Source organism: Balaenoptera ricei, chromosome 7 (genome assembly GCF_028023285.1).
Source record: "Balaenoptera ricei isolate mBalRic1 chromosome 7, mBalRic1.hap2, whole genome shotgun sequence".
NCBI classification, from domain to species: domain Eukaryota; kingdom Metazoa; phylum Chordata; class Mammalia; order Artiodactyla; family Balaenopteridae; genus Balaenoptera; species Balaenoptera ricei.
The window spans coordinates 43,085,157-43,111,589 of record NC_082645.1 but is presented as its reverse complement, the minus strand read 5'-3'; the positions used below and the strand labels follow the sequence as shown (position 1 = coordinate 43,111,589).

Sequence of the window (26,433 nt, the reverse complement as noted above, 5' to 3'; positions counted from 1 at the left end):
GAAAGGTGACATACAATGAACATAATTGAACATGAAATATTACTAACGCAGATTTAAAACACACCATCTCATGAGTCTTTGAACAGTGGAATTACAAGACACTTCCATTCATTATTTTTATCTATATTTAAAATTTTCTACAATGAATGTATATTACTTTCCAAATAAAGAAAAAAAAAGTTACACAAAAAACACACCCTTACAGATGGTCTAGGTTTACAGTCATCTAAAGACAGAAAGCTAACTAGATCGTATGATGATAATGCTTTTCCCACTTTAGTTACCCCACAGAAGAATGTTTCCTAAAGGCCTCTTAAGGACAGAGCTGGTCCTTAAGTGGAAAGCCAAGCTGAGGGTTTCTCTGAAGAGCCCAATTTCCACCACAACACAGGCAGCAAAAGAACCAAGTATCATCAGAACAACTAAGCTTTTAAAATCCTATTCCCTGGTGCTGCACACATCCACCTGGATGCCAATTGACCTGAATACAATGATTAACAGTTTCCAGAGAAAACAGATGAGGTTAACTGATTAGTGCCACAAATCTCTACCAAGTGTATGAGTCACACTGACTCACTTAGGCAGGGCTGGAATTTCACAGCAATGATCCATCATCAATTAAAAATGCAAACAGCTCAGATGAGATGAGTCATCACAGCCAAACACTGTGTGTACAAGGTGCTGCTGCATGGTCATGTTGACACAAGTACATACGATGCAGTGCATTATCTTTAAAAGGGTAGATAAGGCTGCATCCGGTTCTATGCCACAGCCCTGTAGGCTAAGCTACCTTCACCTTTCACAAGCACTGATCATCCCGCTTTGGCTATTTGAATCAACTTTCCACAAAGACCTGAGCTTTTACAGGGATTACATCAGTGACTCAGTAGAAGATATGGGTGCTTCTGTGGAAAACGAATACCCTTGGCGTGTGTCCCATTACAGAATTACATACAGTGAAACCAAGTACTATGACGGTTTCTTCCTGAAGTTATTTGGAAACAACTAAAACAGAGCCAACAGGACAGTTGGAGACTGCCCCCAGTTCACTGTGATATATTCAAAAGGCTCCAGTGGGAGGCAGCACTAGTTGCCCTGTGGTCTACGGATGACTGAGGCAGATAAGCTCTGGTCCTGCCCTATCTAATATGTCTTGAGTGATCCTAGATGTTGTCAGCAGTTAATGGGGTATTTTCCCTCAGCTAAGACTTGAAATTGGCTTCTTCACTAGCAGTTCTCAAATCTCAGGGTACATCACAGCTTAATGTAGGAGGAGGAAGAAGAGGGGCTTAGAAAGACCTTCAGGTCCATTCTGCCCCCTCTCCACTGCCTACCACACTGATGGTTTGCACTGTGATTACGGAACTATTGGTTTTTGAGGCTACTGTGGATCTGGAGAGGAAAAACAGCACAAGTTAAAGTCTCACAAAGCTAGCTGTTCTGAGATTCAGTCGTTTTTCCTAAATAGATGCTCCCCAGATTGTTACAAGACTTTAATCTCTAGAGTTCTGAAAATGTTGATTCTCGCATGTTTTGCCAGTTTTCTCACTGCTTTTGTGGATCCTGTACTCCACCATTTTCACTGACATCCCATAACAGACACTTAGAGATCCTGAGTAACGTATTCGTTCTGAATACACGTAACAATTCCTTCCAGTTAAAGGGAACAGTCAAACAAGGTGCTGCAACAATTATGTTTCTCTGGTGATGGGGGGCGGTTCCCCAAGACGTCAGGATCAGAGAACTACCTCAGATTCCAAATGGAAAAACAAGGGAATGACATATTTACAGAGAGGTTGTGGCCCAACGCCTGGACAACGGGATGGGGGCACTAAATTCTGTCTGAGAACCTTTCCTCCGCCAGACGGGCAAGCAGAGTTTTGAGGCTCTGGATCCGTGGACACAAAAGAGGGGTTTCCCAGAGGCAGAAAACAGCCCTGAGTCTAACTTCTGGTGCTCCTGCCATTTGTAGGAAAAGTAATAGGGAAGGGATATTTAGGGCTGTCTTTCTGAGGTCTCAAGGGTTTTAAGGAAATCCTGTTCTTTGAGAGGTCATTTTGACAGAAACACCACCACATTTCTCAGGCCCTCTTCTCCATCGACCGTGAGAACTGCCTGCTATCTTGTCACTGAATGAAAACTAAACATTGCCCTCATAATTCAAAGATAAGGCACTATCTTGGAAGAGCTGCCAGGTAGAATTCACCAAGTTCTATGAATGTGGAAACAAACAGATGCCAACATTGACTTCAGACCAAAACCAGAGAGAAATGACTCTAACCACTTGTATTAATTTTATGCACCAGCGGTTATAAGTTACATGAAATAATAATAAATGAAGTTATCGTCAATGCTAGTAGGAGTAAGAGGCACAAAAAACTAAGCAATTGTTGCAAATATCTTTTAAGAAACCTATACAATGTGTCCTGTTTAGTACTATAGTGACAACTGCGCTATCTGCCCAGGAGCCTGTAGTGAGCACCTCGACCTGCACAGCACTGGCAGCAGGTGTTATGCAGAAAAAAAAGAATTATCTCTGTTTTGAAAACCTGTCAGAATGACTGTTTAGTGAGCTCCAACCAGTTGACTTCTTCTAAGAAATGTCAAGGCAAGTAAAATCTGAATTTTGGACTCTAGAAGGCAAAAAGAATAGCGAGGTCTGCAAAGGAAACCTGGGGAAGTAGCTCTCTTGGATCTGCTTGACCACAGATTAAACACACAGGAATTTCTCTTGCCAGGTACATATTCATAGCCTGAATTACATACAATGTTCACTGGAGTTCTGGTTAGAGCCATGTTTTGCTATGCTTAAACCACCATTCATTGTAAGAGAATCTAAAAGAAAGCTATAGTAATTCTGAACTAGTTCCTTAGGTTTAGGAATATAACAGACAAGTGGGACTATACAAAATGAAAAAGCTTCTGCACAGTAAAGGAGACAGAATGAAAAGGTAACCCGTGGAATGGGAGAAAATATTTGCAAACCAAATACCTGATAAGGGCTTAATATCCAGAATATACAAGAAACTCCCACAAATCAATAGCAAAAACAAACAAAAATTATCTAATTAAAGAATGGCAAAGGACTTGAACAGACATTTCTCCAGAGAATACATACAAATGGCCAACAGGTATATTAAAAATGCTCACTAATCATCAGGGAAACGCAAATCAAAACCACAATGAGACAGCACCTCACACCTGTCAGATGGCCATTATCAAAAAAGACAAGAAAAACAAGTGTCGACAAGAATGTGTATAAATTAGAACTCATGTACACTGTTGGTGGGAATGCAGGTTGTACAACCACTATGGAAAACAGTATGGAGGTTCCTCAAACAAAAGTAGAACTTCTATATGTAATGATCCAGCAATCCCACTTCTGGGTATTTATCTAAAAGAACTGAGACCAGAATCTAGAAGAGGTATCTGCACTCACCTATTCCTTGTAGCATTATTCACAAAAGTCAAGATGTAGAAACAACCTAAATGTCCATCAACAGATGAATGGATAAATATGGAAAAATATGGTTTAAAAAAATAGCAATGATGTGGTGTGATAGGAGTTTTAGCTGATGCTATGGTAGTAATCATTGCAATGTACAAATAAATCAACACACTGTACAACTTAAACTTACAAGATGTTATACAACAATTATATCTCAATAAAAAATTAAACTAACTTACATATTCACATACACACACAATATTAAAGTCATGAAAAAGAAAGGGTTGCGAATTCCCTGGTGGTCCAGTGGTTAGGACTCAGCGCTTTCACTGCCGTGGCCTGGGTTCAATCCCTGGTCGGGGAACTAAGAAAGGGTAAGGAACTGTTCCAATAAAGGACGCTACACAGACACAACTAAGCACAATAAATGATCCTTGTGTTAGATTCTGGACAGAATTTGAAAAAAAGGTTATGAAATAGACTGGGATAATTGATGAAACTAAACAAACTGAACTAAAAATTGTGTCAATATGTAAAAGTTCTGATTTTAATAATTATACCATGGTTATTTAAGAGCATGTTATAACTAAAATTTTAATTAAAATAATAATTTTAGTGTAGGTATATGTGTTCTTAGGGTACCTACACTAAAATAATTAGGTATAAAAGGGCATGATTCTGTAACTTATTCTCAAATGGTTAAAAGGTGTGTATGTTTACAAAGCAAATGTGCAAATGGTAGAGTAAATTTAGGTACAAAATGTTAAAACAATTGTTGAATCTGCGTAAAGAGCATAAGGGGGATCATTGTACTATTGTTGCTTTTTTTTTAAAGTTTTCAATGATATCAAAATTTAAAGTTACAAAAAGAAAAAGAAGAAACTGTGGTAAATACATACACTGGAATATTATTCAGCCTTCAATTAAAGGAAATCCTGCAATATGTAATAACACAGCTGAACCTTGAGGACATTACTCTGTGTGAAATAAGCCAATCACAGAAGGACAAATGCTGCATTATTCTATTTATATGAGATATCTGAAATAGTCAAACTCACTGAAGCAGAGAGTAGAATGGTGGTTGCCAGGGGCTTAAGACAGGGCAAAATGGGGAGTTATAGGTATAAAGTTGCAGTTATCCAAGGTAAGTAAGTTCTAGAGATCTGCTGTATAACATCTTGCCTATAGTTGACAACAATGTATTATACACTTAAAAATTGTGAAGAGGGTAGATCTCATGGTAAGGGTTCTTACCACAACAAAATAATAAAAAATAAAAGCAGTATGCTTAAAAAGAATAACAATGGGTGATAACATAAGAATGAATGATAAATAACATGTCTATGATAATTCTGGGCGTACAGGAGAAAGACCTACTCCTGACGAAAAGCTAGATGTGATCAAATCCTGGATTTGTTTAGAGATCTACATCTGCAAAGCACCAAGCTCTTAGTCAACACCAAATGGAAGCCACTGTTCACCCAGTGATGCCTTAAAAAAAGTCTGATCAGCCATCTATTATCTTCACAACATATGCTTATTTCTAGACATATTCTTATATGTGAGTTTTCTATATGTCTGCCTCTCCCTCTGAGCCTGTATTATCCAAGGACTGCAGAACCTTGAAAGGAATGTTTCCTGAACTGACCTAACCAGGTTTTCCCAGAGTCCAGCAAAAAGGTTTTCAAAAATATTCTGTGGAGTCTCCATGCCAACATTTGTGGGATTTGTAATATCTAGGTCCAAATGGCAACAGGAAAAAGACAAGGTATATATTTTTGCCTCTTACCAAAAGTGTCTTCAAAGGTCTAACTATTCAGAAATTAAACTAATATCTACCTATAAATAGATAAATTAGAACTCCCTTGGAAGCTAATGTGAGGGTTCAGCCCAACAGAATGCAACGCCAACTAAGTATGTCACATCGTTTGGCATAATTGTAATAGTCTTTTATGGTTCCAAGGTCTGGCTAATAGAACTTTACCAAGATTGGGGGTTTTAGGTTTCCTCTCCCTTACTGTTCAGACATGACATCACCTGGGCATATTTTTTCTATCAATTAAACTCATAAAATACTTGATGCTAAAAAAAAAAAAAAAATGAGCCAAGCACTTTTCTGTCTCTACAGCCAAAAGAAACTGAGCTGAAAGAGTAGAACCCAGATAGTTCAAAGTGGGGGTAAAGGAGGAGGGGAAACAGAGAGACAAAGACAGAAACAGAGACACGGTGGGTGGGAACACAAAACTCCTTATGAACCTTTTTTCTTTTAAATCAGTTACTGAAATTTTCTGTGGATCTGTATTTCCTGTTAGAGGACCAGGTGATAGCTAGAACACAATCTGTAAGTCAAAAGGTCTCATGACATGCTTTTTGAATGGAATAAGTGAATCAACAGACTCCATCATATGAATGGAGGGTCCATAGTCTGAATCTTCTGATTTTCAATTATATTCCTTTTGTCAAAGGCATTTGCTAGGGAGTGGCTAATTAATCAGGATATGACCCTATGTGAGAAGTGTCCAAGGAAACCATCTAACTCCTGTAACTTTTCAAAAGAAATAGTTCTATGTTGATCCAAATTTGGCCCTTCTTTTCGTAAATCTTCAATAAAATATTGTCGATGAGCTAAAATGACAATTCCACAGCCTGGCCTTCAACACAGTACATAAACTGGCTCTACGCTACTCCCAGCCAGACTCATCTATTCACTGTTTCCTAAACAACCCACGCAGTCTCTCCACTGACCCGCCGCTCATACCGCTCTCCCTTCCTCTCCCCTCTGCTACCCACTCCTCCCAGCCTTCCTCACGTTGTTTCACATGCAGACCAAGTCATGACTCTTCCCTAGGTTTGACTGTTCACTCTAGCCTCTAAGGTTCCATATCATTAGTTCTGGTTATACACAAGTGATACTTAACATGTGTTAGTGCGTATGTGCATGAACACACACACACTTACTTCTCAGTCAAATCATATAGAAAGACACTGACACAGTGGAAAGAAGTCAGAAGACTTTGATTATAAATCCCGGCTCTATCACTTACTACCTATGGATAACTTCTCTGAGCCTCCTCATCTGTAAACTGGGGCTAATAACTCTTGAACACCTCCCCAAGATTTCATGAAGATATAATGATATAAGTATGAAAAATTCTTTTATCAGTCATGAATCATGTACAAACATATTATTCCATGTATCCTTCCGTATCCTCAGCACTTGACAAAGCACCCTTCACATATTAAGTATGCAATAAATCTTGCAGATGAAGACACTAGACCACGGCTGTAGGAATTTGCTGAGTCATCTTTAGTATTTTCCTCAATTCTATGTAGTTATTTATTGACTACTCACTGTTGCACCAGGTTCTTTATAAGAATTGTTAATCTAATCTCACAACCTATGAGGCAGGTCCTAGATCTGATCTGAGAATCTGTGAGACAGAACCCAACAATGCCCTGGCCAGGTGACTTGTTTTTCCATTTCCACAAAGCCTCTTTTAGTCAGTTTTCTATCACAGAAAAGACCCAATAAAGAGGTGGAACAAGTGAATCAGTCTTTCTCACAGTGGGAAATGTCTGGCAAATCTGCCAGTATGGTGCACCCACAAGCTACAATTAAAGCTGTCATCATTTTCACAAGCAAGGCCCTTAAAATAAGTTCCAAGCTGAGAATGTGGAATGCATACTCTTAACCCAAGTACATTTTTCTCTGTTTACAACACCAAATAAAAAAGAAATGCACAAATCTGAAACACAACCACCTAACACTTTCGACTTGTTTCTGCTTACAAATGTGCTGAAAAGGCAAAGTGACAATTTGTAGTTACAGATTATTTTTGGAAAATATAGGACTTTAGAAAGTCTTTATTTTATAGATGGGTGCTAGGTACTGCATTTTCTGCGACCTTTGATCTTCAGGTCAACAGTCTAACAGGTTAAGGAACGTCTTCAACAGTTCTCCTTCCTCAGAAATAAAACTCAGGTGTTGGCTATAATGATCATCTCATTGTTCTTTTTTCTTCCACTCCTTTGCAGTATTTTCTCTCCTTCTAAAGTAAGTGTTAATGAAAATTTTAATCAGCACCTGCCATCTCATCTGGTGAACAGAGAGAATTCAAGCCTTGAAAATAACTGTTTAAATATATTTTTCTTTGTAGAGTTTCCCCTTTAAATTGGAAGCTAGGGTAAATTCTTCAAGATCCTTCCATAAGGAAATTTTAGAATAAACAAAGTTAAGGAAAAGGAATACACGTAGAATAAAATACAGATTACAACTCTCAGTCATGACAACTGTAAAAGATCTGAGTTGATTTTATAGAATTTGGGGGGAGAAGAAGGAAGAGAGAAGAGAATAATGATCGTTTCAGAAATTACATTCTTAATTTATAGAAGCTGGAAAATGAACAAAATTGAGTTCAACCTCCTTGTTGGGAATCAAGATAGAAAGTGCTTTGGCTTCTAACTATAGAATTTGAAGATATTTTTTATGTGATATTATAACAGTTTAAGTTAAGAGGTTAGGTGATCTTCTACCCCTAACAATTAAAACTCAAGGTAAAATGCTCCTGCTGAAATAAAAACTTGTAAGAGCTTAAAAGAACTCAACTCTTTCAAGATACCACTTACTTTATAAGCAAACTGGTACAGAGCTGGTGTTTCCATATGTTTAAATAGGATCACTGTTACAAAGAGATCAAGAAAACTGCTTTGAACAGAAGTATCTACTGTAGTGAAGGCCAATGAGCCATATGGGCCATACATGGAAACAGGTCTGCAGGACCTATTCCTTAGGTCTTAGAGAACAAGGTCTTCAAGCTGGGCCTCAAGTGCCTCATCAACAAAAAGAGTTGAACAAAAACCTGAAAAGAAAAAAGTTTATTCATAATCTCCCCTTCCGTAAAAATAGTCACTATCTTCATTCAATAAACTTTCCTTTCAATGCCTTCCCACTGCAAATAGGTGAAAATAAAACTATATTAACAGAGAACTTTCCATCTTACTCTTGTCATTCATTTAGGAAACATTCTTCATGTTTCTATATGACCTTATCTTCTAATAGTTATAAATATTCCAACACATTGATCATGGTCTCCACTAGAGCATTTGGCACCTTTGGATGAAGTAGAAAAAGGCACATCTTCTGGGAAGGATTAGCAAATCCTCTCCTGCACAGTACAACTTAACATAACTCCATGTGGACACGCTGATATTAAAACAATATATTTACTGGGGGAAAAAAATCATCCTGTGAATATACAGGCAGGATCACATGGTGTGACAGTTTGAGTCAGGGCACCTCACTTCAAATTCTACCTCCTTCACTCACTGTTTGATCCCAGGCAAGTTGCTTAACCACTAGAGGCCTCGGTTTCCTCAGAGGGATAGTAATAGTAACAGCTATTCATCTCATAGAGCCATTGTCAGCAGTGAATAATCACAGAAGGCTCTTAGGACAGCGCCTGGCACACAGTGGACACTCAACAAAAGCTTTTTTTCCCCAATAAAATTTATATCAATGCTACCAATATCTTTGTGCCCATTTAAAAATAATTTTTAAAAATTACTCCTATGAAAAACATTGCAAAGAATGGGATTACTGCATTAAAATGTGTAAACAAGGATGTAAACTTGAACTCTTCACGTAAACCCACTAAGTATATAAATGCTAAATAGTAGATGATGACTATTCAAGAGATGCCATTCCATTAAGATAATAATTTCAGGAAAAGCAATGAAATTTGTTCTAGGAAATCTTAGAAAGAAATATAAGTAAGAGTTAATATATTAAGGGAAATGTAGATCTTGGTTTCCTCACCACAGTGGGAAGGTCAGTTCGGATGGCATACAAGGCCTACCCAGTTGGGTATGTCTATGATCCAATCTCTCCATTAGACAGCCCTCCACCCCTCTGTCCCAGAAATGACAGGTTCTCCCCTCTTTCCCGAACATGTCTGATCTTTGATGTAAGATTTTGCTCATCTCATGCTCATTCACTTTACCTCTACCTGGAGCAGGCTTTCCTCACCCTGAGGAGCAACTCTGGCCATCACCCGAAGTCCCAGTTTAGATCTGATCCCTTCCTCCAGGCTTTTAGTGCCCTTTTCCTTTAAAATTTGGAACACTGATTTATTATCTATGGCACTGCTTATTTAAGTCTAATAGCATTAACCATGACATTCTTAAAAAATAAAAATTACTTTCTCTTGCATCTGAATTAATGCAACCCTTGTCTTCAAAAATCTAGTGTGCACATATATGCATATACAGCATCATTTAATTTAGCTAGATCTGTAGCCACGTTAACAGAAATCTATCTTAACTGAAGGTACACCAGACTCTCAGCTTATGAAACAGCACAATCCAGGTTTCTACTGCATCAACAAACATTTTTTACAACTGCCAACCTGACAAATTTATGATAATACAGAATCTAATAGTTGATACAACTCCAGGTGAGTGTCATGTCATAAAATACTTAATCATCTATTTTAAATAGCTAAAAAATAAAGTCTAAATACGAAAAGGAGAGTGTGCATCATTCGAATTTTGTTTAAAAACAGAGCGTTTTTCCTTTTCTTTAATCAAGCCCCATTTATAAAGTGTATGCTTGTTTAATGTATTTATTTTATTTATTTTTATTTTTGGCTGCTTTGAGTCTTTCATTGCTGCATGCAGGCCTTCTCCAGCTGCGGAGAGTCGGGGCCACTCTTCATTGTGGTGCACGGGCTTCTCATTGCAGTGGCTTCTCTTGTTGCGGAGCACGGGTTCTAGGCACGTGGGCTTCAGTAGCTGTGGCACGCGGGCTCAGTATTTGTGGCTCGCGGGCTCTAGAGCGCAGGCTCAGCAGTTGTGGCGCACGGCTTAGTTGCTCCACGGCATGTGGGATCTTCCCGGACCAGGGCTCAAACCCACATCCCCTGCATTGGCAGGTGGATTCTCAACCACTGTGCCACCAGGGAAGTCCCTATAAAGTGTTTTAAATTTCTTGAAATCTCATTTCTTCCTCCAAGTTTAACCAACCCTTTTCCTAAGTGATATAGGGTAAGATTACTGAATCTACATTATTATCTGGAGATAGAGATGAGGGAACTAAAATCTGTATTTGGATACAGAAGATATATTCTAATCAAACAAAGCTACCAGAATAAATCATCTCTACCGAACGTGACTTAGTATCCTTTTATCCGTCCAAAAAAAAAAAAAAAACTGTAATAGTTAAACTGCAATATAGCTTAAAGGTTAAAATTCTTTTTTTTTTAAATTAATTAATTAATTTATTTATGGCTGTGTTGGGTCTTCGTTTCTGTGCGAGGGCTTTCTCTAGTTGTGGCAAGCGGGGGCCACTCTTCATTGCGGTGCGCGTGCCGCGCCTCTCACTATCGCGGCCTCTCTTGTTGCGGAGCACAGGCTCCAGACGCGCAGGCTCAGTAGTTGTGGCTCACGGGCCCAGTTGCTCCGTGGCACGTGGGATCTTCCCAGACCAGGGCTCGAACCCGTGTCCTCTGCATTGGCAGGCAGATTCTCAACCACTGCGCCACCAGGGAAGCCCAAGGTTCAAATTCTTAAAAGGAAGAATCATAATATGATAACAGAGTGTATCAAAGTTTAAAAGGCACTGGGCTTTACCCCAGTAGAGTGATGGCATGAAGCCATGCAGTTATCATATTATAACACGGAGAGCAGCTGCCATACTCTGTCGCCATGCACTATAAGCTCTCTTGGGCGACATTTTCACCCATGACTTACGAGATTTTCCAGTTTGAAGCCTCAACATCAGTGTGTAAACTGAAGCTACTCAGAGGCAACAGGGAGAGAAGCAGCTCTGGCAGCATTTGAAATGAAGATACTCAGGCAGAGAAACCAATCTGGTGGTGATGCAAGAGATGAATGGAACCGGAGGAAGAGGAGACGGGAGGACAAGACGATCAGAAATGAGATGGCAGAATGAAAAAGAAGGCCAACAAAAAGAAAGCCAAAAAGTAGAGGCAGCAGAGGAAGAAAGGAGAGAGAGGAAGGAGGAGGAAGAGAAAAAGACGTAAACAATCTTTGGGTATATGAAAAGCAACATGTACCGTGCGCCTGCACTTCTGATTGCTGTTTTTATAAGTCAGAGATGCTATCAAATGACCAAATACAGAATTAGAATCCATGCACACAAGAGCTGGAATATCACTGATATACATCATTTAATAACAAAAATAAAAATCCAAGCTTCAAGTCAACAAGTGGCATGAAAGTTACTGCCATATTGGTTTTCTTGAGAGCCCATGACGGAGAGCCACAGGAATTTCAAATGTCCATTCCTGAGCTTGAAACTGTTTAAACACAAAAAAGAATGTGACGCTGGTTTCTTAGTTGGTCATCTTCGAGCACACCTGCCAACCAGAAATGTCATAACGGTTCCCAAGTTTCTCAAAACAGCATTTCCATCGTGTCTTTCTCTCTATACTTGGGGGTCTCTTTTTTTTTTTTTTTTTTCCAATTTAAAATGAATTCTAGCAGGATCTACCTTAAGCCAACCGTGAGGCAAATCAGGCCGGACACTGAAGTCCCTATACCATGCTGTCCAGGGTCCAGGATCACAACTCTCCTTGGATGTGAGATGTTTCCCCTATTTTCCTGACTCTTCCACTCTACCAGAAACAATGCACTCTCAATAACAGTCTTCAGTAAGTTGAAAACAGGTGTAATGAGTTATTAATCAGAAAAATGACTTCTTTTTAAAATGGTAGCTGGCCAATAATATATGATACTTTCCAGCTAAGAAATGATAAAGCAAGTTAAAACGTACTTTGCCAATTAAATTCCTTACACATAATTATAGCTAAACTAATGGTAAGAGTTTCCATTCGAGTTACAAGGTGATTAGGGAATTCTTCAGGCACAATTGGCCTTCCTTCAACTTCTCAATCAGCCCACATATTCCTCTGTCCACATGTAAAGTTCACGCAGACTAGCAGGTTATATAGCCTTTGGCCTATTGCAAATACTGTGAGATGAACTGAAACATTATTATCTTCATTATTATTGAATCACTCCGAAGCCATTAATATTTTTGGCATTTCCAAACAAGGAAAATCTGAATGCTTGATAGGAAGCATCATATTCAAACATCAAATCCCGGAACAGAACTGAACTTCATTATAAAGACTTTAACTTTCCATGACCAAAACCCAAGTCAAAGGGACAAGAGGTAATAAAAAGGCTACCAAATACAAAAGGTCTGAAAGCCATGTATTCACTGATCACAATGTGACACATGGACTCTACTACCATGACCCCACACCCATGGTGATCTTAAACAGTGACAGGAACCACGTCCACTTGCCAGATCAAGCCTGAAATAAGCGAGATAAAATTGTCAAGCTACAAAGAGTAAGCAACATTTGGGAATGAGGGGCTTATTAATAAAAATTTTTATTAAACTCCTGGAACACAGAAACCTTTATGAACTTGCTCTAGATGATAACTCCGTCTTGTCGGGCAGGAGTTTTGATTTACCCACCCATGTATACTAACTCTGAGTACAGTGGCTAGCAAAGTACAGAAGCTCAAAAGTATTTTTCAGTGAATGATTGTAGCTTTGAGTGAATGAACAATCTCAGTGATATTACACTCAGGTGTTCATCCCCCATCCTACCTTAGCATGTTGGTATTTCAGCCAGAAAAGACTGGAGAAGGAATCCTTACGAGGAAATAGAAGGTTGACAATGGAGAGCACACCCGACCAAAGGAGCACTGCTTAAAGGCATCTCCTTAATAAAAATGATCATTACAGCATCCTGTACCTAAGTCTAAGAACACATCCCACAGAACACACACCTGAGCTATCACGGGAGGAAGGGAAGAGAGGAGTCGGGTTTAAACAGCATCAAGTTCTTGAGATCCTCAGATCTCGACGTGCTGCCTCTACCCAGGAAACAGAGCCCAAGTCAGTATATCAGCATCTTCCTGGTTTCAGAAACTTATCTGCCTATGGAGACTACTCTGTTGTGTCATTTGGCAGCAGAATTTTTTTTCTGTGCTGAAGGAAGGAGTGGTATTTGCAGAAAGCTATTGAAAGTGACTGAGTATTGCCCAAGTGATGATTCCATGAACTCCCAAAGAAACTTGCATTTGCAATCATTGACAACACAAGTGCTGTGTGGCAAGATACAGCGATACGTGGCCCAGGATCCTCAACAGAAGCTGTCCTGACATATCTGCCTCTTTCCTGAATCAAGGAACTCACCGCAGTGCAGGATGTCTTCCCGAGCGGGATCCACTGTTGCCCACGGGGGAAGGCAGGTTGCTCCCTCTGTGCAGGTCCTCGATGGACCGACTCCAGGGCTTTGATTTGTCCACTGAGCTCTCCACAGTGCTTTCCACACTTTCAAAGTCAAAACTAAAACAAAAGAGAAATGCCACTAAAGACTTAATTCATATTCACGCAAATACGTGGATGTGCAACACTCACTCCTTCCAACTATACATCTGCACCTTAATATGGGTAGTTTTTGCAAACAAAGAAAACTGAAAATGGAATACAAACGAATTTTCATGGACTGAGCGTTAGCTTTGAAAATACAGAATGACAAATAGGGATGTGTTATTTGTATCTTATTATAAGGCTTGCTGACTTACCGATTACTAATGAGCTATGGTGGGACGGGGAAGAAAGATCTCAGAGCTGTCTTCATTTTGCTTTAACAAGTCAATATGTTAGGCTTATACTAATTTATTCCTCTCCATCAAGTTTCACTGAGCATTTTCTCCTAGTGTGTTGGCAAGTGTACTTTTCCAACCATATGTGATACATTACTTGCAAAGTTATGAATTTGCTTTGATTTTGGAATCTCTTCCCAATGTGGTGCTCTTTAAAGTAGGGCTGTTGTTTCTCTGACATTTTTTGAGGTTATTACTCATGTTAACCATGTTAGAATAAATGGCTAGTTAAACTGCTCATTCTTGTATAATTTTAGGAACAAATTTTTAAACAGACAGGCCTTTGTGTTCTATGCATTTTTCCCCTTCCATAGTCAGTAGCTCTGCTTTCTCAAAAATACATTTTATCAACTGTTTCTACCCATAGTTCCATCAAGCAACACCTGATCAGACAGAAAATAAACAGAATGCAGCTATAATTAATAGCATCTGGAAGATATTGGAGGATATCATGGGAAAAAAAATCAACAATACATATTGGAAATAGCAAGTATGACTTTTTATACAAGTATGACTGCCAAAATTAAATATTTGGTTAGAACTACCATCTGTAAACTAGGTGATGCTCTCCATTTATTAAACTGTAATCCAGATACCAGAGACTGATGCACAAAGTCATTGAATGGGTCTAACAATTCTGTCATTCCTTAGGATACAGGAAGCAGTGAACAGAAAAGGGGTGGAATTGAGGAATCAAACAGATCCTTAAGGACTAAAAATAGAAGCCTATAATTGACACTGGAAAAGGTAAGCCTAGGGGGCATCCCAAGATCACTCATGTCATTATGACTCCCGCCAAGCCACTCTGCAGCCCCCATATGTTCAGTTGTTTAGCATCCTTCTACTCCTCTCAGCTCACCCCCGACTCTCACTGAGCAGAAAAAAGAAACACACACCTTGGTGAAAGCTCCTGTTTTAGGGAAGACACATGAGTCTGTTATTTCACTTTACATGAACTAGAAAATTGTCACATGCTAAGGAATAGTAAGAAATTTTTTTCAGCCCATTTAGTTTCAAGAAAGTATGTACATAAATTATGTATCTATATATAAATTTTCATGTAATTAAAGTATAAAATTTCATGTAATTAATTTTGTAAGAAAAACAAAAATAAAACTAATAAGCAAGGAATGTAAAGCTAATGCCCACCCCATCCCCCACCCAAAAAAGTAGAAGATTAGGAACCAAAAGCTCTGAGTTCTGATCTTTTGTTGTCTTTGCTCTTGGACTGCAGACCAGAAGAATTCCCTCAGAGTAGCACTACCTTTTCCCATTGGTCTCGTGTGTAGGTGCATTTGGGAAAGCTGGTTTACAAGTTCTATCGTGATGGGGTAAAGGGTTAATTACAGCAAACATATTACAAACTGCATGCAATTCTTTTCCATTATTCCTGAAGTTTCTTAGCCCTTCCTTAATTCCTCAATAAATATTCTTCCAGATTTTAAAATATGCAGCAGGATAATATTCCTATTCTGTTCTGTCATATAATATAAAGTGTAAGGGAGATCAGCAGTTTTCGATGTAATGGAGGTAGATAAGGAACAAAGTTCGGAAGAGTATGCTATAAAAACTAGAATTATATTTCAGAGGAAAATTTCTCAGGAAGATAAGAACTTATCTACTGGGTTTTCTTATTATATTCCATATCATATATAAGAGTTATCAAAACTGAAACTCATCAGGCCAGTTTCAGTTAACACTTTACTTTCTGCAGCTATAAGGTAGGAATAATTATAGTTTTCTCTTCACAAATTCTCAAGGAAGCGATGAGGATTATAAGATAACATCTGGTTAGATCTTAAAGTGGGGCGATATAAAAAACAAGTTCCTTCTTTGAAAAGAAGAGTTGAGAAGAAAAAAAACCACCACCTAGGCTGAAATGTCTTCCAATCAAATTAAAAATACAGTATTGGGACTTCCCTGGTGGCGCAGTGGTTAAGAATCTGCCTGCCAGTGCAGGGGACATGGGTTCGATCCCTGGTCCGGGAAGATCCCACATGCTGCAGAGCAACTAAGCCCATGTGCTACAACTACTGAGCCTGCGCTCTAGAGCCCGTGAGCCACAACTGCTGAGCCTGCGCACCACAACTACTGAAGCCCGCGCATCCTAGAGCCCATGTGCCACAACTACTGAGCCCACGCGCCACAACTACTGAAGCCCATGCGCTCTAGAGCCCACATGCTGCAACTACTGAAGCCTGCGTGCCTAGAGTCCGAGCTCCACGGCAAGGGAAGCCACGGCAATGAGAAGCCCGCGCGGAAAAACGAAGACCCAACACAGCCAAAAAAAATAAATAAAAATTTAAAAAAGAATACAGTATTATTTCCTCAATCTGTGTGTGTGAGAGTGTATCTGTGGATACTGGAATAGTTTTTGATTAAAGAGGAAATGTGGAGAAGAGAACGTCTCATTCAAATGTACACTTTTCATTCCTGTTGTAAATCTTTCCAGAAGCCTAGCAAATGAGAAAACTTTATGAATCAACAAAGGAAAGGTGAAATAAGTAAAATTTTTTCCTGCTCTGCCCCATTTTTTCCCCTTCCCCCTATGAAGGGGAAGTCAAAACAATACAAATACATATAAATTAAAAAGGGAAAACCTCTTGCTGACTCCACTTCCTCCACTCCCACTGTGTTTGGTACCTACTTCTGCAATCATTTTCTCTGTATTTACTAGCACCTACAAATATACATATACAAGTTTTTTTTTTTAAATAAAAAGGGAATCACTCCTCTGTACTTTGCTTTATTCACTCAACAATATATCATATACCTCTTCCAATAATTGCTAGAGTGTTCTACCATATGGATATACATAACTTGAGCACTAAAGAAAGCACTTCTTTTTGAGATAAGCACTCCTCTAAGGGTGATTTTACTCCCCTGTTTTATTTCTGCCTTAAAAGCATTTCTAACAACAATTATGTGATTTGCTTTTAGTTACTTGAATATAAACAAACCTCCTTAAACCTCACCACATCTGCTTCTGGGTGTCTCCCCTCAGTGTGGTACCTAATTTTACCATTGAGATGCATCTTCTGTGACCACATAAAATTTAAAAGGAAACAAGCCAAGTTCTACTTACGTTACTGCGTATTGCGCAAATGACAGATATTCTACTAGAACATCAAGACCTTTATTTTCTTCATTCAGAAACTCTCTGACCCATCTGTTCAAAAAAAAAAAAAAAAAAATCATTGGCAAAGTTCATCGCATGTTCTACCATGAAAAGGACACAGTGAAAACTTGTTTTTTTCCACCAGAAACATTCACTGCCTGAAAGAAACTATGGAGTAAGGCCTAGACTATAACACATGAGGTAGGAGCTTTTAAATATGGCAACTAAGAACACCATAATATTTCAGCATGAGCGACGAGGGGTCAAAAAGTGTATGAGTGCCTTCCTTGTATTTTACTGCTTAGGAGACTGACGATAACCTGTAAGAAACTTTCTAAAACAGGAACTTGCTAACTGTCCTTTTTTTCCACCATAATTGATCTGGAGCCTGCTTGTTTAAGGAGCCAAGACTGCACGGGGAATCAGGCAGACTAGGGACATGACAACATAACCACTGAAATCCAGGCCGGATTCCAAATCCACATTCAACTCCTTCTTGGCACACTAAGCTGTAGAAAACACTCAACTAGCCAATGAGAGACCAGTGTTTATGGGCTTCTGGAAATTCAATAGGGATAATGACTTGCTTAATTTTTTCCATGAATGTTAAAACCTTTTAAAAAGTCGCAGGCACCACACACCATCATCAAAGCCAAGACGTGACAAATACCATGCTTTTTAAAATTCATTTTAAAATGATACCACTTTGCATTTGAATGGTGAATCTGAATGCAGTTCACTGAGAATGTTTACACATTTTTATTTGTTCATAACAACACCTAGAAGATGGAGCAGAGTGGTCAGGCACTGAGGATAAACACCTGTTACCCCATGTCACAGATTTCCTCCAGGACATCCACCTTCAAAGAACATGTGATACCCCATCAAGCCTTCACTGGGTTGGAAACTCCAAGAAGTAATAAGTAAAAAGCTGTGCTATTCTATCACAGAAATGAATCTTGGGGTACATCTGCCAACAGCATTGCAAAGTGGTTGCTTTCCTCCAGGAATACCAAGCCAACAAGGTCCACCAGCTATGCACACGATGGCTCCTACGGAAACCAGTTTTGAGAGCTATGAGTACAACAGTGGGGCAATTCTACCGTGTGTCTTTAAGGATAAGCAGTCCCTTGAGGTTTCTGTCTTAAAGGAAGGGAAAAAACCTGGTGGATTCAGAATGCCTATTTTTAAAATTTTGTTTTTAGGGGGATTTTGTGGTTGTTGTTTGTTTTATCCTCCAACTCATCCTTTCTTCTAGTCCTATCATCTGCATAATGTAACCTCAGGTCTTCAGGCAGTTCCAGAAGACAGTAAGGTGGAAAAAGTAGATAGCTTGCCTCGTACTTCCCCCAAGTGCCTCAGGCAGGCTGTGACAAAACGTATGCACTTAACATAGCCACGTGTAAGTATATAACATTTAATCTAGAAGAGACCTAGGACGGGAATAAAGACACAGACCTACTAGAGAATGGACTTGAGGATATGGGGAGGGGGAGGGGTGAGATGTGACAGGGTGAGAGAGCGGCATGGACATATATACACTACCAAATGTAAAATAGATAGTGGGAAGCAGCCGCATAGCACAGGGAGATCAGCTAGGTGCTTTGTGACCACCTAGAGGTGGGGGATAGGGAGGGTGGGAGGGAGGGAGACGCAAGAGGGAAGAGATGTGGGAACATATGTATACTGATTCACTTTGTTATAAAGCAGAAACTAACACACCATTGTAAAGCAATTATACTTCAATAAAGATGTTTAAAAAAAAAGAGAGAGACCTAGGGAATTCCCCGGCCATCCAGTTGTTAGGATGCCGTGCTCTCACGGCCAAGGGCCCGGGTTCAATCCCTGGTCGGGGAACTAAGAACCCACAAACCGCGTGCCCCCGCCCCCAAGAAAAAGAGAGAGACCTAGAGTGGAAACATTGGCAAAGAAAACACTACCTTTTGGGTCTCACGAAGTGGCTTTGTTATGACAGCTGACCAGAACTAAGGGGATGGCTATTAGGAGAGGCTGAAGTTTCATTTCACCACCACCACATACACGCTCTCACAGCATCTACTTCTAGATCCTTATTTTCATTTGATTTATTTTAAATTACTCCCGATATGGCTAGGTCTCAGAGGACACTGGACATTTTTAAGTGCTGATAATTAAAAGCTTAGAAATGGTAAAAAAAAAAAAAAAAAAAAAAAAAATTCCCTTTTAAAACTGGTAGGAGACTGAAGAAAGCTAGAACTCACTATCAAATCGGATGACTAGCTGTGCTCTTGAAATTCAAGCCTCTTAGCCTCTCTGAGGCCTCTCCATTGGTCGGATCTATGGGTTCTGACTGCATAATTTAAACTAGCCCTCCTTGGTGGCTGCACAAAACCACAGGGTCCAGATTTTTCAGAGCAATCTTGGTTTCACATATTCTATCTCAGTGACCCATAAGAACACTCTAATTTAGGAGCTGAGAAAAACAGCCATTATAGTTCCTTCTGGTTGATTTTCTAGACACTGCCTCTAAAATGTAGAGATGGTCCACGACATCCTAAGGACCTGCTAGCACCTTCATCTCACTTAGTTTAGCCACAAACTGGAGAGAAGGCAAATGACTCATGGATATTAAAAAAATAAAAAAGAGGAAGGAAGGAAGAAATGGTAGGAAATAGCCAAATACAGTCAGAGCTATGTATCTCTTGACTCAAAGTACTAATATGCATATATTTTGATGCAGTGATAAAACCTATTAATTGGCTTTTACTTCAATTTAGCACCCTTATCAGTGCCCCTGCCCTGACTTGCTGACTTTGAGTGAAAGTGCTTTAAAAATAAATTTCAGGACTTCCCTGGTGGCGCAGTGGTTAAGAATCCGCCTGCCAATGCAGGGGACACCGGTTCGAGCCCTGGTCCGGGAAGATCCCACATGCCGCAGAGCAACTAAGCCCGTGCGCCACGACTACTGAGCCTGCGCTCTAGAGCCCGTGCTCCGCAACGAGAAGCCCCCGCAATGAGAAGCCTGAGCACCGCAACAAAGAGTAGCCCCCGCTCGCTGCAACTAGAGAAAGCCCGCGCGCAACAAAGACCCAACGCAGCCAAAAATAAAATAAATAATAAATAAATAAAACCTTACTTTTAAATTAATTAATTAATTCATTAATTAATTTCAAAGTGAAAGTCAGGTGCCGGCTGCTCCGTTCCTAAAAAGTAGGAGACAGTGTAACACGTCCTGCCTTTGAGAGGTTTAATTTCATTTTTAACCTCTTTTTCTAAGCTGTGAGATCTTCCCTGGGTCTCTGATCTGGCCCAAACCCCTGCAGGTGGTTTGGGAAAGAATAAGATAGAGATCCATCACAGCTGACTACCTTACCCCATTTGTCAAGTGGTATCAGGTTAGTAAAGTCATCTCAGCAAAAAGGCTATGGATTACAAGAAAAGAACAGCCTTCACTCTTCCTCTTGTCCTCTCAATCCCTATCCCTTCTTCACTTAGGATATTCTGTATAGGAGAAAACAGAGGCGAGAGTGAACTTCTGTGGAAATCAAATAGGTAGAGATGAAAAAAGGGCAACTTTCCAAGCAGTATCTTTAATCTAAAGGCATAAAAAAAATGGATGCCCCATTCTGCAGATTTATGTACATGATCATGACATGTCATAAATGGAGGGTTCCTATAGTAAATTTCCATTTTCACCTCTGCGCATGCTACACACGCTTTAATATAGTGCCAATATGCAAACAGTTTCAAATTGGGTGATTACAGGTTTTGGAAAGTAGAATTATTTCTGACTCTGACAGCATGCATCACTTACTGAGTACCTCACAGATTCGATGTAATTACCATATGTTGTAAATTTGAATTTACGCAAATTCCAAATCAACTGCTTAGGAGCTGGAAGGCACAGTGATAATGAGAAATAGCTCTGGAAAAAAAAACTTATTCAAAGAAGGGCTCGAAATGCAAGTGCCAAGAGTTACTGTTTTACTGTAGACAGGTCAAAGCTTTGTTTCCAAATTGCTATTGTTTTCTCTCTGCCTCCCAAATCTCAGAATCTCATTGTTCTCATCTAGAAAATAAAGTCTCAAAGGACATTAATGGCTTTAAATTTCTAAGATCAAACAACAAAACAGACCCGAGACACACAAGATGAATGGACAGATGGTGAATTCCCTCTGCCAGTTTCCTTTAGAGAGATACTACAGGCATCCGGTAGGAACTGCAGTTGCTGACAAATCATGAAAAAAAATCACAAGAAGCGAGAGATAGAAGGTAAACATCACTCAGATTCATCATCAGCTACCAAATCTATTCTGTGAGACAGCATCTCAAACTGGTTCTCAAAGTATAGCCCATGGACCACCAGGGGTCCCTGAAACCCTCTCAGGGGTCTGTGAAGTTAAACCTATTTTCATACAAATATTAAGTAGTCGCTTTTGTCACTGTGCTGACACTTGCACTGATGGTACAAAAGAAATGTGAATGAAACTGCTACCACCAAACAATACACCTTTTTATTGTATTCTTCACCCCAAGCACTCAGAAGGGGAAAAAAAGTCAGCTTCACTTAAACCTGTCCTTAATGAAGTGCTAAAAATTACTGACTTTATTAAAGCTTGCTCTTTGAATATACGTCTTTTTAATTCTCTGTGTGACAAGAGGGAAAGCCCACATATAGCACTTCTGCTGCCTGCCCAAGCACCACGGCCGTCTTGAGGAAAAGCACTGGTGCAACTGTTGGAGCTGCAAACTGACCCAGCCATTTTCTACATGGACTGTCCAATGACAGACACATTGTGGTTATTCTGTCTTGGGTATTCGGCAGATATTCTCAAAAGTGAATGAAGTGAGCCTGCCATTTTCAGGAAAAGAACTGACAATATTTTTTGTCAATGATAAAATCTGAGCTTACAATCAAAAAAATTAGAATTTTGGAACACTTATATTTACCACCACGAGTCTGACAGCTTCCCAATACCTAAAGTAAATTCTGATGACACTGGTGATTATTAACAAACATGATTGTTTTTATATTGTAGAATAAAATGTGTTGATGTTTGAAAGATCAGGATAACTCAGTGAAACAATATTTTTCAAATGATTTTTTCATGATGTTAAGAAGTATGCATGGGTAGAAACACCCATTCAAAGTGAAAGACAGCACAATGGATTTTAGTATTGACGGAACAGAACACAAAAGCTCACTGGTACGGTTTCAGATTCTATCAATACATTGCAACTAACTTTAAGAAATTACCATCTTTTGGTGTAATATCAAAGAATAGCCACAATTATCTGAAACGGTTACTTAAAAACTCTTCATTTTTCCAAGTGTGTATCTGTGTAAGGCCAGGTTTTCTTCCTATACATCAACTAAAACACATCATAACAAATTGAACGCAGACAAAGATATGAGAATCCAGCTGCCTTCTATTAGTGAGACAGTAAAAAGATTTGTAAACGTGTAAATCAATGTCACCCTTGTCACTAAATTTTTTGCTTTGGAAAATAGTTATTTTTCATGAAGTATGTTATTTGTGCTATATTATGTTTATTATTTTGTATTTATATATTTATATTAAATATTTATTGTTAAATAAATATTAAATTTTATTAAATAAGCATATCTAAAATTTATCAGTTTAAATTTCCAATATGGTAACATTAACAGATAAAACCCACATAAAAACTTACTGGGGCTCAAAATAATTTAAGACAGTAAAGGAGTCCTGAAATCAAAAAATGTAAGAACTGCTGGTTTAGATAACAGGCTTTAGATTTGGACATCTCCAGGTTCAAACCTCAGTGCTTCTCAATTGTGTGGACTTGAGCAAGATATTTAATTGCGGACTCTCAGTTTCCTCATCTGTAAAATGGAGGTTCAGAGGAAAAGGGCAATAAAAAAAAGATTTCTGGAAGAAATAATACATCTAACTTACCTAATACAGTGCTTAGTAACAAATACAGTGTTTAATAAATGCCTAAATGGTTATGATCTTGAGGACTTCCAAAAAGCACCATCTAAGGATGAATTAATCGTAGGGTAGCTTGAGGCACACATACACGTGTTAAACCCCAGAGAAGACACTCACTGCACATTCCCCAGCATCTTCCTCCTTCTACAGATCTCCTCCTCTCCTTGCCAACTTGCACCTCCTGCCTGTCACCTCACGCCCATTCTTCTCATCTCCCCCACTGAGATACAGTGAAGCAAGCATCTTTCAGGACGTCCATGACCTTGCACTCAGGATGAAAAGTAATTTTCCATCATAATAGGCAGTTTTACTCAAATGACCTACCTGCAAGGAGGGCGAGCCTACACCTCAGTTTCATGGACTAACACCCGCCAATCTGTCCCAACCGCCAGCGCCTCTCGAATCTTACCACCCCACATCCAAGACATCCCAACGCCCGTCTCCCAGTAGAGCACAGCCAAGCCAATGTGCTCTAACAGTGCTCAGCTCCCTTCAAGGGTATTTCAAGTCATCGCAAGGGCTTGCATTAGTCATAATCCAATTCTCCTTGACTGTTATAGTTCCTAAGAGTAAGTGAATGAGATTATTTCTAGTCCAATTCTTATTTCAATTTGGCTCCCCCCAAAAATTAATTATCTTTCTCACATGACTGTTCCATTTATAGAGTTTTAGGCTGACCCTTTTGCTTGACAAAGCTGTAGCTTGGAATGTCACTTCAGCAAAGCCCCAGATTTTAACCTTGGAATGCAAGCATATGCCAAAAATAATTTTTTTTAAAGACAAGTAGATTTTAAATGTAATTCTTCCTTTTAATTTCTGCAAATCATAAACTCCTAGGTAACAGGGTCCTTTTAGACAGAGAAGATAACATTCTCTGCATGGTTTTCCTTAGGGATATATTACACAACACTGTCCAATAATTATTACATATAATATTATTTTCAACAAGCATAACAACAAATAACAGCTATCATATATTGAGAGTAATTACTATGTATTAAACCCTGTATTAGGTCTTTCATAAGTTATCTCATTTAATCCTTACAACATTCCTATTAGATAAGTATTATTATCCTCATTTTATAGATGAGAAGTTAACTTAGGTCACATGATAAATACAGAGAGTTTATGTAACTTACTTAAGTCTAATAACTGATAAGGGGGCATGGCAAAAATATGAGCCAAGATCTCTCTTTCCCTAAGGAAAATGGGCACCCAATTACCTTTCTAATATGGTACCCCAAAGAGTGCAATAAAAATCTAAGGATTCCCTATGCAGCACCTTGCATTCCCAGAATTCCTCACTGTAGTAATTGATTACTTTCACATTATTTAGTAATTCTTCAGAAGTTTTCCCAATCAAATACGGTCAAGCCAGTTAGTTTCCATCAAGAAAAGTCCAGTTCAGGTTTGGGTTTTCAGGACAGGCAAATCAGGTCAAATTCCTGGTGTGTGGTTTCACTCCATATAAGGTTATGCCAATAATTGGTTTCATAGAATCAGACAACGCACTTCCATGAATTTTTGTGCTGCTAAAGCCAAAGCTTTCCAAGTGTCTCACGTAGGTAGTAGACAAGGGGAAACTTCAGCTGGTGAAGATGAAAGAAATGCAAGAATCTTTCAACATGCCTAGAGTATCCTAAACAACAAACCACTCCAACTGCTTGCAGATTTGCACTGGCTTCCACCCAACCAGAGCTCTTCTACTCAGCCAACTTTATATTGGAAATGATCGTCTTGCCTTGGTATTTGATGGTCAATTTCACATTATTTCAGCAATGCTTGAAGAAATGCTTTTTGACAATTTGTAGAAATCCTGGCTGCAGCTCATGCCACCATTTTCAGTCAAGAAGAAGTGCCAAGAGTATGGGGTTGGACCCTACCAAATGGAATCTAGCTCCTGATCCACAAATATTGGAAAGTATTTGAATTTCCTAAGCTTTGGATGCCCAGCTATATTAAATCACCACCACTTTCACCCCCAATAGACAAACCTCATTGTTTTGATCCCAGAGTCCCGATTATCTTATTTCCTTGCAAGGAAAGAGCTGCCAGATTAGGCTAGATAAGAAAAAGAACATCGCATTTTGAACAAAACGTCTGGCTGGCTCTACAGCTGTAGACTTTGTGGAAGTCTCTCGCCTTCTCTGGTCCTTAATTCTTTTAATTTGTAAAACGAGGGTCTAGGTAATCCTAAATTTCTCTTCCAGTTCTATTTTCATGACACTCTGATCCACTGTTCTATAGCCCATTTTCTGGGACAAGGGTGATTATCAACCTTAGGTTAGAATCAGTTCATTTTCCAAATATTTCATTCTCAAGGTGCCAAACATGTGAAATTATCCTTAAGGAAATGAATATTCTCACCCAGGCTATGGAGCTATAAATTAACTTTGCATTTCTATGACTTAAAAAAGCTTATTCTGAAATAACTGCAGAAAACAACCATTTGAATGGCTTATACCAAACATACTCAGAAGTAGAAGTAAACTGCTACTTAGGTAATTATTTTACAAAGACGCTGAAAAACAAAAATGTAATATATTTGTAAAACTTCATTTCCAATAGACCTATCACAGGGGAAAATTCTAAAAGATCCAAAGTCTACAGTCTTTCCCTTGCAAATCTCAAAGAATCAAAATCCAGAGGGGTTAAATGATTGCCAGATGTTAAACAGGTACTTTAGGAAGAATTGAAGCTATAAAATAAAATACTGACATCATTCTGCCTTAGAGAGAAACCTTATTTGAAGGTACTGTACAATTCTGATGATCTCAGGAGGGAGAGAGTGTGTAATGAAGTTGTACTTGGCTTGAGGCAAAGCAACCATGCTGTTGTATGAAAAACTCTTCGAAATGCTTAGTGCAGAGATTCCCCAAACTTTACTTTCCAGTGCGGATTTACATTTCATGGTCCTGAAATTTGGGGATGTAGGAAGCAGAGACTCAGAACGAAGTATCTAAGTGCAAGGGGGTATGTCAAGTGACACCACTCCAGCTTCTGTCCCCTTCTGGCCAGGGAATTGAGAAAAGAATGAAGAAGCTTCAAGTAACCAGGTCAAAGACCTCCAGGGAAGGCTTCAAGATCTTCCAGGATCTCAGTCTACATGACTTGTTGGGGGTTCCTGACTTCCCAGGGAATCACTATACACACACCATCACTGCATCCAAGCAGAGAACTTTACAATTAGTATAAACATCCCAAATCAA

The 26,433-nt window shown here is 39.1% G+C and overlaps 1 protein-coding gene across 3 annotated transcripts in view; it reads right to left on the bottom strand.

Annotated features, from left to right (window-relative positions):
* FMNL2 (formin like 2) overlaps positions 1 to 26,433 on the bottom strand; it is a 307,483-nt gene that overhangs the window by 71,297 nt on the left and 209,753 nt on the right. For all 3 annotated transcript variants that reach the window (XM_059927874.1, XM_059927872.1, XM_059927873.1), the window contains exons 5-6: positions 17,238 to 17,321; positions 13,680 to 13,832 (exon numbers count right to left, since the gene is read on the bottom strand). In XM_059927874.1, coding sequence (XP_059783857.1) covers positions 13,680 to 13,832; positions 17,238 to 17,321 — 237 coding nt within the window. The remainder of the gene's footprint in view (positions 1 to 13,679; positions 13,833 to 17,237; positions 17,322 to 26,433) is intronic.